Genomic DNA, 20094 nt, shown 5'->3' on the forward strand with positions numbered 1-20094 from the left:
GTTTGTGGTTATATTCATCTAGTTTTAAGAGGGAAAAGTTGAGGTCCCCTTCTGGTATTGTTTTTACTTTCTATTTCCCTCTATATCTCTCTAACTTTTACTTTAAGAATTTGAATGCAATACCATTTGGTACATATGTTTAGTATTGATATTACTTCACTGTCTTTAGCACTTTTTTAGGAAAACATAGCTTCCCTGAATATCTCTTCTAGGTTTATTTTTATATTTGCTTTGTCTGAGATCATGTTTATGACATTGTTTCATTCTTTTTGTTTTTTCTCCTTAGCTAAACCATAATAGATTCTGCTCCAATCCCTTATTTTTATTGTCTCTCTGTTTCAAATCTATTTATTATAAACAACATAATATCAGATTCTATTTTTTATTCCAATATGATATCTGCTTCTATTTTATGAGTTAGTTCATTCCAATCACATTCTCAGTTATGATTAATGTTTTTTCTTTATCCTGTTTATTTCTTACTTATCTTCTCTTTCGTTCACATGTGTCTCCTCAAAAGTCTGTTTTACCATTTTTTTAAACATTTTTCTTATTTTAGAATTGAAGGCAGAAGAACAGCAGGGGCCAGGCAATTGGGGTTAAGTGACTTGCCAAGGAATTGTTCGGGGCCAGATTTGAATCCAATTGATCCAGTTTCCAGCCCTGTTACACTACCCATTGTGATACCTAACTGCCCCTAGTCTGTTTTTTTCCTGACTATGGCCCCCCTCAATCCACTCTCCTTTCTATCAGCCTTCCACCCCTGCTCTTCTCCTGCTTCCCTACTATTTCCTTTTAACATAAGATTAATTTCTATACCCAACTCAGTGTGTATGTTATTTCCTCTTTCAGCTAATTCTGATGAGAGAAAGGTTCTAACATTGTCCACCCTGACATCTACCCGTCTAATGTAAAAGTTCTTCCTTTCGCACCACTTTTATGGATGATCATTTTCCTTGTTCTTTCTCTACCTTTCACCATCTCTCAGTGCACACCTCTTTCTAACCCCTTAATTTTATTTTTTACGTCACTCACCTCATAGCCAACTCATATTCATGCCCTCTATATAAACTCCTTCTAACTACCCTAATAATTATAAAGGAATTATAATTATCATTTTCCCATACAAGAATGTTTAACTATTGAATCTTTTGTGATTTTTCCTTTGTGTTTATCTATTTATGATTCTCTTGAGTCTTTTATTTGAAAGTCAGATTTTCTATTCAACACTTTATATCAAGAATCCTTAAAAGTTCTCAATATCATTATATATCCATCCTCCCCACCCCCAGGATTATACCTAGTTTTGCTGAGTAAGTCATTCTTGACTATAATCCTAGCTTCTTCACTTTCCAAAATATAATATTCTATTCCTTCTGATTCTTTATTGTAGAAGCTGTTAAATCCTATTTTATCCTGACTGTGACTCTATGACACTTAAATTGTTTTTTTTATAATATCTGCTTGCATTTTTTTAGCCTGGGAATTCTGGGATAAAGCACCTTCTGAAACATGACTTATATGTGTTTTATTATGTAATTCAGTGGTATAATCCTTATGGTTTTATTTATCATTCTTCTCTACTCCGTTAGGAAATAGAAATCCATTTTATATGGAGCTTTCAGTCATCACACGTTTCTATAGTTTTTCTGTGTTAGAGACTCTAATTTCCACCTTTAAAAAAATTCCTTACCTTCTGGCTTAAAATCAATACTGTGTATTGATTTAAAAGCAGAAGAGTTATCAAGGGCTAGGAATTGGGGTTAAGTGACTTGTCCAGGGTCAAATAGCTAGGATGTATGAGGCCAGATTTAAACACAGGACCTCCTGTCTCCTGTTCTGGCTCTCTATCCACTAAACCACCTAGCTACCTTTTTAATGTATTTTCTTAAAGCCACTTTCTGTATAGAGCTTTGGAACATGCAGAGGTCCATTTGACATTGATACAGACATTCAGAGCTTTCTTCCATAGCTCTATAAAACTGTATTTTGTTCTTTATCATCAGCTGTCATGGTCCCTAATTCATTGAGTGGAGAATTATGCTTTGGTAACCCTTTTGGAAAAAAAATATTAAAAGCAAATTGTGATATAATGGATGTAGTGATCATTTGGTAGGAAGGAATATTTGAGTTCAGATCCTATCACTTTATGTTTTCAATTTATAAATCCTAGGGAAAATCACTTAATCTCTATGATCCTTAGTTTTCTAATTTTGAAAAGAGGATTAATATTTACAGCAGCATTCTTGCAAGGCTTGAATAATAAAAAAAATGTATAAAACACCTAGCAAATTTTAACACACAACATACATATCATTGCTATTTGCAATTATTGGTGTTAATTTCTTTTCATATCTTATTTCAACAGTATCACTGCAAAACTTGAAAGAGCTTTAGAAAAAGTTGCCCCTCTTCTTCGTGAAATATTTGTAGACTTTGCCCCATTCCTCTCTCGTACACTACTTGGTAGTCATGGGCAGGAGCTGTTGATTGAAGGTAAAGTTTCTATTTTTTATTGTATGTATGCTAATTATTTTCTTATCTGTTAAACTGTGTGTTTTGAAGCAATATATTTTTAGAAAAATGATTATAATTACTAGGAAATGGGGTCTCTGGTCATGGTAGAGACAACTTGCAGAAATATAGAGAGAAAAGTCAATATATGCTTTGTTTCCCAACCACAGAATATAACTCTAAGCCCTGGTTAGGCATTTTAGAAATATGTACTTTGAATCAAAATAAAAACCAGGAAGAGATGGTGCATAAGCTCATCAAAAACAACCAATACTCATCCCACAAGGCTCTGTAAAGTGCCGTCATTTCCTATCCAGAAGGGAACATAATTTAATGTGTGCATAAACAATGAATAAGAAACACATATTCTTGGGGATCAAGTGGGAAGGTACTGGGAAAACAGTTCACATCTATCTATATTATATATATATATACATATATATATATATACATATATATATATACATAAGAACAGGATAAAATTTATCTTTCTCCAATTAGTCTTCATTAAGTCCATGTTCTATTAGAATAAAACTGTTTTTTAATGTCAGTGAGAACTAACTCTTGGTGACTATAAATTTAGAAATATAATAAAAGGAAACAAATTTATAATGTTCTGGGGGAACATTTCTTAATCTCTTCAATATGATAGATACACGATCTTATTATATCACACTGAGAAGACCAATGTACCTACCTATAGGAATCTATGCTCTAGTCAAGTCAAAAATCATTTATTAAGAGTCCAGTATGTACCAGACATTGTGCTAGCTAGCTAGCTATTCACTTTATCCCACCAATTATTTATATATTTATATGTGTATGTATATATATATATATATATATATATATATACACAAACACTAGGCCCATGCTATTTTTCTCCAACATGGTTCCTACTACTTTTATTACTTCATCTCCCTGTTCTGGACAAATTTATTAATAAGGAATGAGGAAGTCTAGATATGAATATCGATCAAAAACATCCTCAAGATACAACTTAATTGTTCATTTCTACTAATGAACTGTTTGTCTCCTGCACATTCATAGCTCATTGTTTTTGTAAGTATCTTTTGTCTCATGTGTTAGACCATGAGCACCTTGAGAGCAAAGATTGTTCTTTATGTGTCTTCATGTCTCCAAACAGTTAACACAGTGTACTAAACTTACGTAGTGAGCACTTAATAAATATTTACTGATTGCCTAACAACTTCACTTGACTGTATCATGCATAAAAATGATAGCTCAGTGCTTTGCCCATAATTAGTACTTAATAAATCTTTAATTCTTTTATTTCATAGAGCTGAAATTAGGTCATTGAAAGTATAGCAATTTCCTGATGAAAAAGAAAACAAAGAATTTAACATCTTAACATTGCCAGTCACTTTGTAAAGAGTTAATAACACAAATATAAGTAAACTAGACAGTTCCTGCTCTCAAGGAGTTTACATTTTAATGGGGGAAGATAACATATAAAAAGGGTATTGGAAAGGAATGGGAGAAGATAGCAGCCTGGACAATAATGAGAAAATATCAGTAAAAGGAATGGAGGACTAGTTCACACCAAGGTAAGAAGTTTATTTATCAGTGCCATCAGGAGTTAGGGAAATAATTATTATTGCAAAAACTTTTTTATGAATTAAATATTATGCTTAATACTAAGTTACTCCCAATTTCCCGTTAGAGTGTTATATTTTAAGTTAACTTCTATTTGAAAACCTTCCTTTTCTGTATTCTTTGAAATACAAACTCACATAATTTTATTAAATGTTTTTGGTTTTTATATTAGAATCATCTAAATGAAGTAGCAGTCATTTGTATCAATTTACTATATTTGATTCTACAGAAATAAAGTGCAAACTACTTAAAGCCATTCATAAACAATTGATCTTATTTATAATTTTCTTTGATGTAATTTCATATTTCTTGGCCAAATTTCAATACTTTTGAAAATAATATTTACCTAAAGTCCAATTGAATAATATTTTAGGGAAAGAGAAGGAATATTTATATAGTTCTTTCTGTATGAAATACTGTATGATAATTGCTTTTTACAAATATTTTACCATTTGATCTTCATAACATCTCTGGAGGTAAGTATTATTATTATCCCTATTTTATAGTCAAGGAAATAGGTAAAAAGAGGTTAGGTCACTTTCTCTTGATCATACAGCTGGTAAGTATCTGAGACCAGAGTTGAACTCAGGTCTTCCTGACTCTAGACAGAGTTATCTGTCCACTATATCACCAGCTGTTTTTTTAAGAGTACTGAATTAATTAATTAATTTGGAATATTTGTCCATGGTTACATGATTCGTGTTCTTTCCATCCCTTCATTCCTCCCCCCTCCCATTGCCAACAAGCAATTCCACTGGATTTTACATGTGTCATTGATCAAGAACTATTTCCATATTATTAATATTTGTACTAAGGTAATCTTCTAGAGTCTACATCCCCAATTATATTCCCATCAAACTATGTGATCAAGCAACCAACTGCCTTTTTTGAAAGAGTTCACTTCTCACAAATTTTAAGAATTAGAAGGGGATGATCTTAGTGGTTGTCTTTTCCAATTCATACACAAAAGGACTATACAAAAAGAGATTATCTTTAAGTAAAAGATTTACATCAAAGAAGAACTACTGGCACTAGAATTGATTTTGATTTTGAATAGTTTTGTCAATTTTAGGATATGAAACATCTTATTTATATTGCAGTTAAATTATACAATAATGTTTTCATCTTTCAGAGCTAAGCCAGTATGTAATGGTATTTGGCAGAAAGTTGCATGGGAGTAAATAATATATTACCAATGGAAATTCAAAGATTTATAGGTGCACAGGGCTGGAATGGACTAAAGAGGCCCTAGTTCATCTAGAACATTCCTAAGGAAATGGTTATCCTAAGTACTCTCCCTGAAGAACTACAGTAATGAGAAACTCATTGCATCCTGAGATAATGGTTACATTTTGACAGCCCTAATTTAAGTAATATTTCATTTCCCCCAATTATATGTAAAAACAATTTTAACATTATTTTTTAAATGTTAAGTTCCAAATTCTCTCTCAACTTCTACCTTCCCTCTCTCACTCCCTCTCACACCTCTCCCCTCCCTGAGATGGTAAGCAATCTGATATATATTTTACTTATGCAATCACATAAAACATTTTTCTATTTTAATCATTTTGTTGAAGAGATCTCAAATGAACAAAAGAAAAAAATTGAAATATAGTATGTTTCAATCTGTATTCAGACTCTTATCAGTTGTTCCTCAGAGGGCAGATTGCATTTTTTATCATGAGTGTCTGGATTATTTTGCATCACTGCATTGCTGAGAATAACTAGGTCATTCACAGCTGTTAATCAAAAATTATTCCTGTCACTGTGTACAGTTTTCTTCTGGTTTTGCTCACTTCACTTTGCATCAGTTCATGCAATTCTTTCCAGATATTTTTGAAATCATCCTGCCCAGCATTTCTTGTTAAACCATAGTTTTCTATCCCAATCATATATCACAACTTGTTCAGCATTCCCCTATTGATGGACAACCTCTAAATTTCCAATTCTTTGCTACCACAAAAAGAGACAACCCTAATCTTTAAGAAGTTTATTCCATATCCCAAACCAAAATTTTCTCCTCAGCACATTCCTAATGAGTCTGTCTTCTGTGGCCAAGCAGAATCATACATGGATGTGCATGTATGTATATACACATATACATACACACATACATAAAATAGCCATTCAAAAACTTAACTGTCATGTCCCCCAAAGATTTTCTTCTACGGTTTAGTAACTATATATTAAGCACCTGGAGTGGTGCTTGATTCATTCAAGGACCTGAAGAAACAAAGACAAAAACACACAATTTCTGCTCTCAGGGTGGTTACAATGCAATGTATAAGCATATAAATTGCAATGGGTAAACAGGTAAGTTGATATGTTATTTGAGGATGGAGAAAGAATTAACATCTATTCTCAAAAAATTGTTGGGCCCAATAGAGTTCCTCAAGGTTTCTCCAGGTTTTCTGAGAATTACATGAAATTGTCACTTGCAATCATATGGGCATAAATAAATCTCCCAACTTTCTCTTAGTATGTGGCAATTATGCATGGCAGTGCCATGAGATAGAAAAAGGTCAAGAACCACTGAAGATGATGAACAACATAGGAACTGAAATCTAAACCTTGAATCAAGCTTAAAACTCTCTAAGAAGCTGAAATAATCAGATGTTGAATTCCAGAAACACAAAGGCATAGAAAAATAGATGTTTCAGTTGAGTGATTGGGTCAGATGTCAGGTAGTAAGGGTTTGAGAAAGTTAAATGGAAAGTATGGATAGTTTTAAGAATTTGACTTTAACAGGAAGGGGAAATATGCTACAATAATTTGAAAGAATAGTAGACTCAAGTAAAGATTATTTTAAGAGTTCAGTGACCAGTAGATAAGTGGAGTTTAATGATGAAAGTTTTAATTTAGGGATGGAAAATTATAATCAGAGGTAGAAATCTCCTGAAGGAAAGAGAGATGCCTCAACATGGTTTTTCCTCCATTTCCATCAATAGCTTGGATACACAAGTCCTTAAGAAAAATCTGGGAGAGCTCCTATTTAATAATTGCAGGATGAAACTCACCTGACATTAAGTATCAAGTTCGCTATCCATGTAGTTTGTGTGGTGAAGCAAATTGTCTTCATTCAAATATTTGTTAAATACTATTGTGAGATATTTAATTCCATTTTTAGTACTATGAATTTTGAATTGACAATATTGACATTTCTAACAGTATATTTTTAAACTAGTTTACAATAGTCTGTGCCTTCATATGTTGACTGTTTCTTAAATCTTCTATGAGATGACTAGATATTTTAGATAACTAGATAGATCTAATAGTCACTTTTATACTGTCAGTTTTTTCTATTAAAATTTTTACTGTTGTGAAAATTGATAGTTGAAATGACTAAGTTTGAATCTACTGAATATTTTTGGCATTAGTTTTTTACATTTAAATGTATTTGACAAGTAGTTTTTTTTAATATCATAAAGCTATATTATTCTTTCAATACACAAAATGATGAACTGTAGTTCAATATATCCTAGAGATGGAAAAATAATCATGTAAAAGACCATTTATGCAAACTCTGGTGTATATAAATAATAACAATTTTAAAATTTCCCCCCTCTAACTTTTAAATATAGTTATACTTCAATATTTTAACAGCATTTCAAGTAACCATGTAAGGCTGTCTACCAACACAGATCTCAAGTCCTCTACCCTTTAGTAAAAAAAAAAAATCATAGAGTTATACATAGACTAATCAATGATTGTAGAAACATTCTAAGCCAATGTTTCATTCTCCATATTAGGAATCTGAGGCTTTGAGGGATTATGACTCACTCAAAATGACAAAGTATAACATATCAGGATTTGAACCTGTTTCATAGAATTTCAAAATCAATGTTTTTTCACAATATTTCACTATCTTTGTATATAAAATTCACTTATATGTAGCCAACCTAATGATAAACATTTTAGAATTTAGCTAAACTCTTTCTTACTGTCCTTCATAGTTTGTAGGATCTGCCAAAGGTAATGATATGCTTCTCTAGCATATCCTTGGATAACTCAGGATTTTTCCCAGTTCATGAATATATATCCAAGTGATTTATTTTTAGGAACGAGTCATAAAATATCTTTATAAGTATTTATTTCATGTGATTAAAACTGCATTGTTACGTGAACAAGATATTATAAACTCCTTTTCATGGTCATAATTTCATGCCTATAATAATATTAACATTTTCTCCCCCTTTTCCATTATATCAGACCCCTTTATTGCTATATTTAATTATTATTTTTCTTAAAAATCTTTTTATTTCCTTTTTAACCTTTTTTAAAAACTTGAGTTCAAAATTTTCTCACTTCTTTCTTGCCTTTCCCCTACCCACTGAGAAGGCAAGCAAAATTATATCAGTTAAACTTATACAATTATGTAGAACATATACTGATATTAACCATATGTCAAAGAAAAAGACAGAAAATTTGCACTCACAATTCATCACTTCTATCTCTGGAGTTGGATAGTAATTTTCATCATGAGACTTTTTTAATTGCCTTGGATCATTGTATTAACCAGAATGGCTCAGTCTTTCACAGTTGGTCTTCATTAGAATATTTTCTTCATTCTGCTTACTTCACTTTGCATCAGTTCATGTGGAACTTCTCATATTTTTCTCAAACTACTCCCCTTGTTATTACTTGTAGCACAGTAATAGAATCTATCAATCATATATCATAACTTGTCCAGCCATTCCACAGCTGTTGAACATCCCCCTCAATTTCCAATTCCTTGCCACCAAAAAGTGCTACTATAAATGTTTTGAACCTACTAGGCCTTTTTTTTTATCTTTTTGGGCTTTAGACCTAGTAGTGGTATTGCTGGGTCAAAGAGTATATATAGCTTTAAAGCATTTTGGTCATAATTACAAATTGTTCTCCAGAATGGTAGGAACATTACTCTACTGACAGTTCATTAATATACCTCCAGCATTTTTCATTTCATCTAATTGTGAGATGGTACCTCAGTATTTTTAACTTTCATTTCTCTAATCAGGAAGGACTTTGATCTTTTTTAATTTCAATTACATGTAGAAACAATTTTTGACAGTTGTTTTCTGACATTTTGTAATTCAGATTCTCTCCCTCCGTCTCTCTATCTCTCTATCTGCCAAAGTGGCAAATAGTCTAATATTGGTAATACCATTGCCTTCATGCAACACATATTTCCATATTCCTCATGCCATGACAGAAAATATATACAACTATCAATAAAAAATTCATGAAGGAAATAAAATGAAAAATGATATGCTTTGATCTGCCATTAGCCCCCAACAGTTCCTTCTTTAGCTGTGGATAGCATTTTTTATCATGAGTCCCTTGTGGTTATCAAGGAACTTTGTTTTGCAGATAATAGTTTAGTCCTTCACAATTAAATATCATACATTATTTCTGTTACTGTATAAACTGTTCTCCTGGTTCCACTCACTTCATTTTGCACCACTTTACATAAATCTTTACAGTTTTTCTGAACTAAACTTGTTTAGCATTTCTTATGGCTCAGTAGCAATAGTATTCTATTATAACCACATGCTACAACTTGTTCAGCCATTCTGCAAATTGAGGGATACTCCTTCAGTTTCCAATTCTTTGCCACTACAAAAAGAGCTACTACAATATTTTTGTATAAGTAGGACCTTTTCCCCTATCTCTGATCTCATTGGTGTAGAGAGCTAGTTAGTGCTGTTGCTGGGACAAAGTGAATAGTTTTATAGCCTTTTGAGTCTAGTTCTATATTGTAGTCCAGGATATTGTACTCACAATTCCAACAAGTGTATTAATGTCCCCATTTTCCTACATCCCTTCCAACATTTATCATTTTTCATTTTGGTCATAAGTATGGTATCTTATAGTTTTAAATTTTCATTTTTACTATAGATAATTTAATTTTTTATCTGAGAGATACCTGTTCATATCCTTTGACATGTATCAATTGGGAAATGTTTTATATTTTTATAAATTTGACTCAATTATCTATATATTTGACAAGTGAGGCCTTTGTCAGATACACTTGCTATACCAATGTTTTCCCCATTTGTTGTCTCTCTTCTAATCTTGTTTGCATTGATTTTCTTTGTTCAAAAAGTTTTCAATTTAATCAAATTATCCATTTCATTTTTTATTATATTTTCTGTCTTGTTTGATCATAAATTCTTCTTTTATCCATAAGTCTGATGACTAAACTTTTCCATGTTCCCCTAATTTGTTTATGGTATCACCTATTATTTATAGATCATTTTGACTTTATCTTACTGTATGGAATGAGATGTTGCTATATGCCTAGTTTCTGCCATAATTTTTTCTTATTTTCACAGCAGATTTTGTCAAATGAGTTTTCCCCCCCTTCCTCCAATAGCTTCAATCTTTGGGCAAATCAACACTCGATTGCTATGATCATTAACTGCTGTGTGTTGATAACCTACCCTTTTCAAAAGTTACACTGCTCTGTTTTTTAGCCAGTACTAGATTGTTTTGTTCATTACCATTTTATAGTATTGTTTGAGATCCAGATCTAGGCCTCCTTCCTTCACTTTTTTTTTCATTAATTTCCTTGATATTCTTGACTTTTTGTTCTTCAGGTGAATTTTGTTATTTTTTCTAGTTCTAGAAAATAATTAGAAAATAAAATTTGGACATGGCACTGAATAGGCAGATTAATTTAGGTAGTAGTATTTTTATTATACTGGTTCAACCTCTACATGAGAAATTAATATTTTTCTGATTGTTTAGGAATGACCTCATTTGTGTGAAAAGTGTTTTGTAATTATATTCATATGGTTGTTGAGTTTATTTTGTTGAGTATATCACAAGATATTTTATAATATCTCCAGTTATTTTAAAAGAAATTTCATTTTCTATTTCTTGCTTTGGAACTTTGGTGATGATTAATGAAAATGCTGATGATTTATGTGAGTTTATTTTATTTCCTACAACTTTGTTAAAGTTGTTTTTTCAGGAATCTCTCTTTTTAAAAAAAATGAGTCAGTTCTTATATATTTGAAGTGAGGTTTTTTCAGAGAAAGTTGCTGCAAATTTTCATATCACTTTATTGACTGCTACATTTTAGCAAAATGTAGTTTCTCTCATCTCTTTGAATTAGGTGTCTTTTTTGCTTTTGTTTTTGTTTTTGTCTGAGATCATGATTGATACCCTGTCTTTTTTATTGAAATTGAAGAATATTAGGTTCTGTTCCAACCCTTACTCTCTTTCTTTTTCAATGGTGTCTTTTATAACTACATGTTGTAGACTTGTAGTTTCTAATCAGCTCTGCTATCCACTTCAGTTTTGTGAGAGAATTCATACTATTCCCATTCACAGTTCTGATTGCTAACCCAATGTGTCACTATTCTATTTTCTTCTGTTTATCCTTCTCTCTTCCTATTTATCTTTTTCCACCTCAAAATTCTTTTTTGCTTCTGGTCACTGCCTTCCTTAATTTACCCTCCCTTTTATCCCCACCAGCTCCTTTTCTCATCCCCTAACCCTCCTTTTTAAATAAGATAGATTTTTATACCAAATGAATCTGTATATATGTGTTCTTCTCTCTTTGAACCAGTTTTAATGAAAGATTTAAGCAATTTACTACCTCCTACCCAATTTTCCTACCAGTGTAAAAAGTCTTTCTTGCACATCTCTTTTATATAAAAACATTTTCCTTATTCTATTTCTCCTTTCCCCCTCCTACCAGTCCATCTCCCTTTGTAACTCCTTTTTGAGGTCATCTGAACAAAATCTCATACTTATGTCTATGTATATTCCTTCTAATTTCACTAATAATGATAATGTTCTCAGTAGTTTCATGTATTTTCTCAAAGAGAAATGTAAATAGTTTAGTTTAATTTCTCTTTTTATGGTTCCTTTTTTATCATTCTCTGGAGGATTGTGTTTGAATATCATATTTTCTATTCAGTTTTGGTCTTTTCATTAGGAATGCTTGAAAGTTCTCTATTTCATTAAATGCCAGTTTTTATCCCTGAAGAATTATACTCAGGTTTTCTGGTTCAGTTATTCTTGGCCACAATATTGCCTCTTTGCCTTCTAGAATACAATATTCCAAAACCTACACTCCTTTAACATGGAAAATGTTAAAACTCTTATGTGATTCTGACAGGAGCTTCACAACATTTGAATTGTTTCTTTCTCACTGCCTGCAATATTTTCTCCTTTACCTGGGATCATACTATTCCTACATGTTTTCATTCTGGGATCTCTTTCAGCAACTGATGAGTGCATTCTATCAATTTCTTTTATCTTTTGGATCTATGATATTGAGGCAGTGTTCCTTCATAATTTATTGAACTATTGAGTCTAGAATCTTTCTTTGGATCATGGCTTTCATATAGTATAGTAATTCTTAAATTATCTCTCCTATTTTCTCAAGCCAATTAAATTGTACATTAGAGAGCTAAGCCTAAATTGAGGAATATTCATCTTCCCAAGTACAAAACTGGTCTGAGACATTTACAAGCTGTGTGACACTGTGTGTAAGTCACTTAACTCTATTTACCTCAGTTGACAAATAGCAAGACACTCCAATATCTTTGTCAAGAAAACCACAAATGGGGTCTCAACAAGTGAGAAACAAATGAAAATGAATTAACAGCATCTGTTTTCCATATCAATTTATGTGATATTTTATATTTTCTTCTATTTTTTTAACTTTTATTGTTTATGTCTCATGAAGCTATTAGCTTCTGCTTTCCTAATTTAATTTTTAAGAAATTATTTACTTCAATGAGCTTTTGTATCTCCTTTTTCTGTTTGATGGATTTTGGCTTTTAAGATTTTATTTTCTTCACTAAATTTTTGTGCCTCTTTTACTAAGAGGTGGGCCAGTTCTACTTTTTTATTTGTTTTAGTAACAAATTTCCACAAAAAAGTTTTCCAGTTATATGATCTAAATTGTCTCCATTTCTTCTTCCCTCCCCCTTCCTGGACCTGGCAGGCTATTCAATCTGGATTATATATATAAAATCATGAAAAACATTATCCATATTATTGATTTTTATAAGTGAATAATCTTATAAAACCCAAATCATATACCCAAATGAACAAGTAAGAAATCATGTTTTTGAATCTGCATTTATGCTCCAACAATTCTTTCTCTGGAGGTGGATAGCATTCTTTTTCATAAGTCCCTCAGAATTGTCCTGGATCATTGTATTGCTGTTTACTAACAGCATATCACATTTGATCATTTGTTTCACAACATTGCTGTTACTGTGTTCAATGTTCTCCTGGTTCTACTTATTTCACTCTACATCAGTTCATGTAGGTCTTTCCAGCTCTTTCTGAAATGATCTCTTCATCTTTCTTTGTAGCATATGAGTATTCCATTACCATCATATACCACAATTTGTTCAGCCATTTCCCAACTGAGGGACATCCTTTTAGTTTCCAATTCTTGGCCACCAGAACAAAAAGCAGCTATAAATATTTTTGTACAAACAGGTCCTTTCCCAGCTTTTTTTAATATCTTCGGTATACAGACCTAGTAGTGGTATTACTGTATCAAAGGGTATGCATTCTTTTATAGCCTTTTGGGCTAGTTCCAAATTGCTCTCTAGAATAGTTGGATCAGTTCACCACTCCACCAACAAGGCATTAGTGTCCCAATTTTGCCATATTACTTCCAACATTTATAATTTTCCTCCATTGTCATATTGGACAGTCTGGTATGAGATAGTTTGTCAGGATTTTTTATTTGCATTTCTCCAATTAAGAGTCATTTAGAACATTTTTTCATATGATTATTGATAGTCTTTATTTCTTCATCTGAAAATTACCTATACATATCCTTTGACCATTTATCAATTGGGGAATGATTTAGATAATTATACAGTTGACTTACCTCTATATATTTGATAAATGAGACCTATATAAGAGAAAATTGTTATAAAAATATTTTCTCAATTTGTTGTTTCCCTTCTAATCTTGGTTGCATTAGTTTTGTTTGCACAAAACCTTTTAAATTTAATATAATCAAAATAATGCATTTTATATCTTGTAATGTTCTCTATACTCTTTTGCATTTATTTGATATATGAATTATTATGTTTCTCTAATTTACTTGCAATAGTACTCTTTATGTTTAAATCATAAATGCATTTAGACCTTATCTTGGTGAGATATTGATCTAAACCTAATTTTTGTCATACTTTTTTGAAAAATTTCCCAGCAATTTTTGTCATGTAGTAAGTTCTTATCCCCCAAACTGGAATCTTTGGGTTTATCAAACACTAGATTGCTGAGGTAATTTACCCCTAATCTGTTCCATTGATCCACCCTTCCATTTCTTAGCCAGTACCAGATTGTTTTTATGATTATTTCTTAATAGTGCAGTTGAAGATCTCATACTGCTAGGCTACCATCCTTCATATTTTTTAATTAGTTCCCTTGATATTCTTGATCTTTTGCTCTTCCATATGAATTTTGTTATTATTTTTTCTAGTTCTAAAAATGGTTTTTTGGGTTGTTTGATATGGCACAGAATAAGTAAATTAATTTAGGTAGGTTTGTAAATTTTATTATACCCCTGAGCAGTTAATATTTTTCTAATTGTTTATATCTAACTTTACTAATGATAAAAATGTTTTGTAATTCTGTTCATATAATTCCTTTATTTGTCTTGGAAAATAGATTCCCAGATATTTTTTATTGTCTGGGGTGATTTTAAATGAAGTTTCTCTTTCTAACACTTGCTACTGAGCTTTGTTGGCGATATGTAGAAATGCTGGTGATTTATTTTGGCTTATTTTGTATCCTGCAACTTTGCTAAAGTTATTAATTATTTTAACCATTTTTTGTTTTATTTTCTAGGATTTTCTATGTTATTCCATCATATCATCTGCAAAGATAATAGTTTAGTTTCTTTATTGCCTACTGGAATTCCTGAGATTTCTTTTTCTTCTCTATTGCTAAAGCTAGCATTTCTAATAAAATATTAAATAATAATGGTAATAATGGGTATTCTTGCTTCACTCCTGATCTTATTGGGAAGATTTCTAACTTATCCCCATTATAAATGATACTTGCTGATGGTTTTAAACAAATATTAATTATTTTAAGGAAAGACCCTTTTATTCCTATGCTTTCTAGTGTTTTTAATAGGAATGGATCTTGTATTTGTCCAAGGCTTTTTTGGTCTCTTTTGAGACAATCCATGTGATTTCTGTTAGTTTGATTGTTGACATGCTCAAATATTTTTCCCAATATTAAACCAGTCTTGCATTCCTGGTATGAATACCACCTGGTCATAGTGAAAAATACTTGTGATATTTTGCTGTAGTCTCTTTGCTAGTCTTTTAATTAAGATTTTTAAGTTAGTATTCATTAAGAAAATTCATCTATATTTTTCTTTCTCTTTTTTTTGGTATACCTGGTTATTGTCTCAGCACCATATTTGCATCATAAAAAGAATATGATAGGACTCCTTTGCTTACTTTTCCAAATAGTTTATATAATATTAGAATTAATTGTTCTTTAAATGTTTGAAAGATTTCACCTGTGAATCCATCTTGCTCTGGGGATTTTTTCTTAGGGAGTTCATTGATGGCTTGTTCAATTTCTTTTTCTGAGGTGAGGCTATTTAAGTATTCTATTTCCTCTTTTGTTAATTGAGGAAATTTATATTTTTGCAAATATCCATACATTTCATCTAGATTATCAGGTTTATTGTGATATTAATTGGGCAAAATAACTCCTAAAGATTGCTTTAATTTTCTTTTCATCAGAGGTGAAATCACCCTTTTCATTTTTGGTATTTGAATGGTAATTCAATTCTCTTCTTTCCTTTTATAAATCAAAATTAATTTTTAATTTTAATCATTTAATCAATTTAATAATCAAATCCAAAAATCAGCATTTGAATAATTTTAATCAAATTAACCAATGCTCTACCTAATTTTATATGGAACCAACTCATAATCTTATTTATTAGTTCAAGAGTTATTTTTATTTCAATTTTATTAATTTCTCCTTTAATTTTTATTCCTTTCAATTTGGTCTTTAATTGAGGATTTTTAATTTATTATTTTCTCTAGGTTATTTTAAAATTTCAGGCCCAATTTATTGACCTACTTTTTCTCTGTTTTACTGATATAAGCACTCAGGAATATAAATTTTTCCCTGAGTACTGTTTTGGTTGTATCCCATCAATTTTGATGTGTTATCTCTTTGTTGCATTCTCTTCAATGAATTCAGTGAATTTTTTTTCTATGACTTGTTCTTTGACGCACACATTTTGAAGAATTAGATTATTTAGTTTGCAATTAATTTTTAATTTTCCTTTCCATGAAACCTTATTGATTATAATTTTATTGCATTCTAATCTGGAAAAGTTGCATTTATTATTTCTGCTTTTCTGAGTTTGGTTGTGAAGTTTTTATGCCCTAGTCAATTTTTGTATATGTATCATATGCTACTGAAAAGAAGGTACATTCCTTTTTATCCCTATTCAGTTTTCTCCAGATATCTACTAAATCTAACTTTTCTAAAATTTAATTTGCTTCCTTTTCTTTTTTCTTAGTTATTTTTTGGTTAGATTTATCTAGTTCTGATAAGGGGAGGTTGAGATCCACAACTAGTATAATTTCATAGTCTATTTCCTCCTGAAGCTCCTTTAGTTTCTCCTTTAAAAATCTACATCTTATTCCATTTAGTGCATATATGTTAATTACTGATATTATTTCATTTTCCCATATTACCTTTTTTCAAGATGTAATTATCTTCTTTATCTCTTTTAATCAGATCAGTTTTTGCTTTAGCTTTTTCCAGGATCACAATTGTTACTCTTGCTTTTTTGATCTCAGTTGAAGCCCAATAAATTCTGCTCTGGGCACTTAGCTTTATTCTGTGTGTATCTACCTTCTTCAAATGTGTTTCTTATGAACAATATATGGGGTATTCTGGTTTTTAATCCACTCTACTATCTGCTTCTGTTTTATGAGTGAGTTCATCCCATTTATATTCACAGTTATTACCATCTGTGTATTCCCTTACATCTTATTTTCCCCTTTTAATCCTGTCCTTTCTCCTCTCACTCTTTCCCTCCACACCACCATTTTGCTTTTAATCACTCCTCCCATTTTCCCTCCCTTATATTCCTCCCCTCACCACCATCCCTTTTCTTATTCCCCTTCAATTTTCCTGTGTGTTAAGATTTCATCCTATATTTCAATGAATCATGCTGTTCTTCTCTCTGAACAAATTCCAGTGAGAGTCAGTTTAAATATTCTCTATGCAGCAATAGGACCCATTCCAGTTTTTCCCTCCAGAAGTATATAGATACCAGTCCTAATATCAAGTATATAGACAGCTAATTGCCTAGAAGAATGAACAAGCAAAAAAGAACCCAACCATTAAAAGCTATTTTGCTGAGTTCACCTCAAATTTCTGAAAGAGATAAAACAAGATCTTTTTTAAAAGTTTAAAATATTTTTTTCAATGAATTGAAATTTTAGAGGAAATAATGAAAATAAATATATGATATAATAAAAACAAATTGAAAAAGAAATAGGACCAAATAGAAACCAATTCTGAGATAAAATGAAATATTAAAATGAATTCAAAAGACTGAAAAAATAGAAGAAAATATGTCTCTCATCACAAAAATAAAATGATCTGGGGGATCACTGAAAGATAGTTATACTAAAAGAATAATTGTACCTGAACAAAAATAAGGAAGTTTTGAGGAAGCATAGGTTTGGGGGAAAATACATAGAGTTCTATTTGTCAAACTGTTGAAATTGAGTGTTTTAAGATATGTGCAGCTGGAGAAGTCTAGCAAGTATTTTGTAGAAGGCAACTGGAGAACAGGAGTGGTATAAGGGCTGGATGCAGGAGAATGCTGAAGCCAACTTGAACTTTTCCTGATGTAAAGTTTCACATTGAGCATTTACACCTTAGAAATTAGGAAATACTACAAATCAGGACTTGATTTATTGTTTTGTTGGTTGTCTAGAGTTAAGAAAGTGATGGAAAAATATTAATAATGCAAATAAAATTTTAAAATGTGCCCTGCACAATTGGAAAGGACCTATTTGTACAAAAATGTCTATAACTGTACTTTTTATGGTGGCATGGAATTGGAAACTAAAGGAATGTCTCAGTTGGGGAATGGCTGAACAAAATGTGGTATATGAATGTAATGGAATACTATTATGCTATAAGGAATGATGAACAGAATGATTTCAGAAAGAGCTGGAAAGACCTATATGAACTGATGTAGAGTGAAATTAGCAGTACACAGTAAAGTAACAGCAATATTGTGAAATAAATGATCAAATGTGATACTTTGCTACTAAGAGCAATACAATGATCCAGGACAATTCTGAGGGACTTATGAAAAATAATGCTGTCCACCTCCTGAGAAAGAACATTTGAAGTATAAAAGCAGATGAAAACATGATTTTTCACTTTTTTATTTGGGTATATGATTTGATGTTTTTATTTGGAACTTAACTAAAACCTTACAAGCTGATAAGATCATTTAAAAAAAGTCTACAATTAGAGATTGAGAGAGGGCCCATAACATGTTTGGGAAATAAAAGTACTTGGTGAGTAGTTGGAGAATTATGATCGAGAGAAGGAATAGTAAAGCACATATAAGGAGAATCAAGAGAGAATAGTGTCACTGAAAGGAAGAAAAGAATATTAAATACAATAAAGCAATTAGATGATTAAGCATGCTGTGATTGTAGAGAAGAGGGGAGGGTCAGTATTATTATCTAAAAGCAATGGAGGCCTGATTTTAAATTTTGTTGGAAAGGAAGGATAAGATCTGATCATGATAGTCTTGATGTGGTAAAGGAGGGAGAGAACTAAACAATAAAATACAAACAGCAATTATCCAGCACTGTCGTGTTTTTCTCTCTTTCTCTTCCCCTCTCCTATACCCAAAATGATAAGAAATAAAAGTATTTATTGGAAAATCAACCCAATAATTATAATCATGAAAGTAAATAAGATGAATTTTCCATAAAATTGAATAGATTGGCTTAGAAAGCAAAAAAAATCATATAAATGATAATTTCTACATATAAATATATTATATTCTTATATACTCAATTATAAATAATTAAATTAAAAACTTTTACCATATAAATATTAAAAAATAATTGTTTATTAAAATGTCAAATAATTAGATTAACAAAATAGGAAATAATATAATCTCAGATAAATTACTCTAATCTTTCATGAATTCCCAGAAAGACAAGATGGACACAGAGATCAATTTTAATTTTCTAGTGAATTAAATGAAACATTTCACAAACAAATAATTCCTATGTTATTAAATACGTCTACAGAATTAGAGAAAAAAAGGCCCTTTACCAGACTCCTTCTATGTGTTATAAATAGGCTGGAAATTGAAACCTTAAAGAGAGAAATTATAATATTAGGTTAGCCCTACTATTTAACATTAATGAAAACATATTTAAGATGTTTGCAAACATATTCAAATTTTTCCCTAAGTCTAGTTTTAATTCATATCAGGAATCCCAGAATTATTGAACAGAAGAAAAATTATAAATTTAATAAAATTATAATGCAAAATAAAAATCAAGATAATATTAATAGTTATAAAAGGCCTTACAGAAAATACAGTATTCGTTTTTGAACACAAAATCTTAGGAATAACATGAAATTTTCTCAATATAAGTTTAGAATTTAGATTTTCTCCCTACTAGTGCCCCCTCTAAGGCAGTAAAAAGTCTGATATTGATTATACATATACTTTCATGAAATACCTATTTATATTCAACTTGATTTTTTAAAAATCTAGAATAAAGTATTATTAATTATAACAGAAACACTGAACATCTCCCAACAAAACAAAAAAAGACACTCAACAAAGTTAGACGTTGTAGATAACATGAATTGATTAAGCTTAGTGAAACTCCTTTTCTTGAACTGGTCATCCTGATCCACCACCTAAGCCTTACAGAGAAGACCTGGAGCTCTCCA

General features: G+C 30.9%; 1 protein-coding gene across 9 annotated transcripts in view; it reads left to right on the plus strand.

The window, feature by feature from the left end:
* The window catches only part of NBEA (neurobeachin), an 829579-nt gene that overhangs the window by 388014 nt on the left and 421471 nt on the right, over positions 1 to 20094 (plus strand). For all 9 annotated transcript variants that reach the window (XM_056794740.1, XM_056794741.1, XM_056794743.1 and 6 more), the window contains one exon: positions 2369 to 2496. In XM_056794740.1, the coding sequence (XP_056650718.1) occupies positions 2369 to 2496 (128 nt within the window). The remainder of the gene's footprint in view (positions 1 to 2368; positions 2497 to 20094) is intronic.

The sequence above is a fragment of the Monodelphis domestica genome, chromosome 4 (assembly GCF_027887165.1).
Source record: "Monodelphis domestica isolate mMonDom1 chromosome 4, mMonDom1.pri, whole genome shotgun sequence".
NCBI lineage: Eukaryota > Metazoa > Chordata > Mammalia > Didelphimorphia > Didelphidae > Monodelphis > Monodelphis domestica.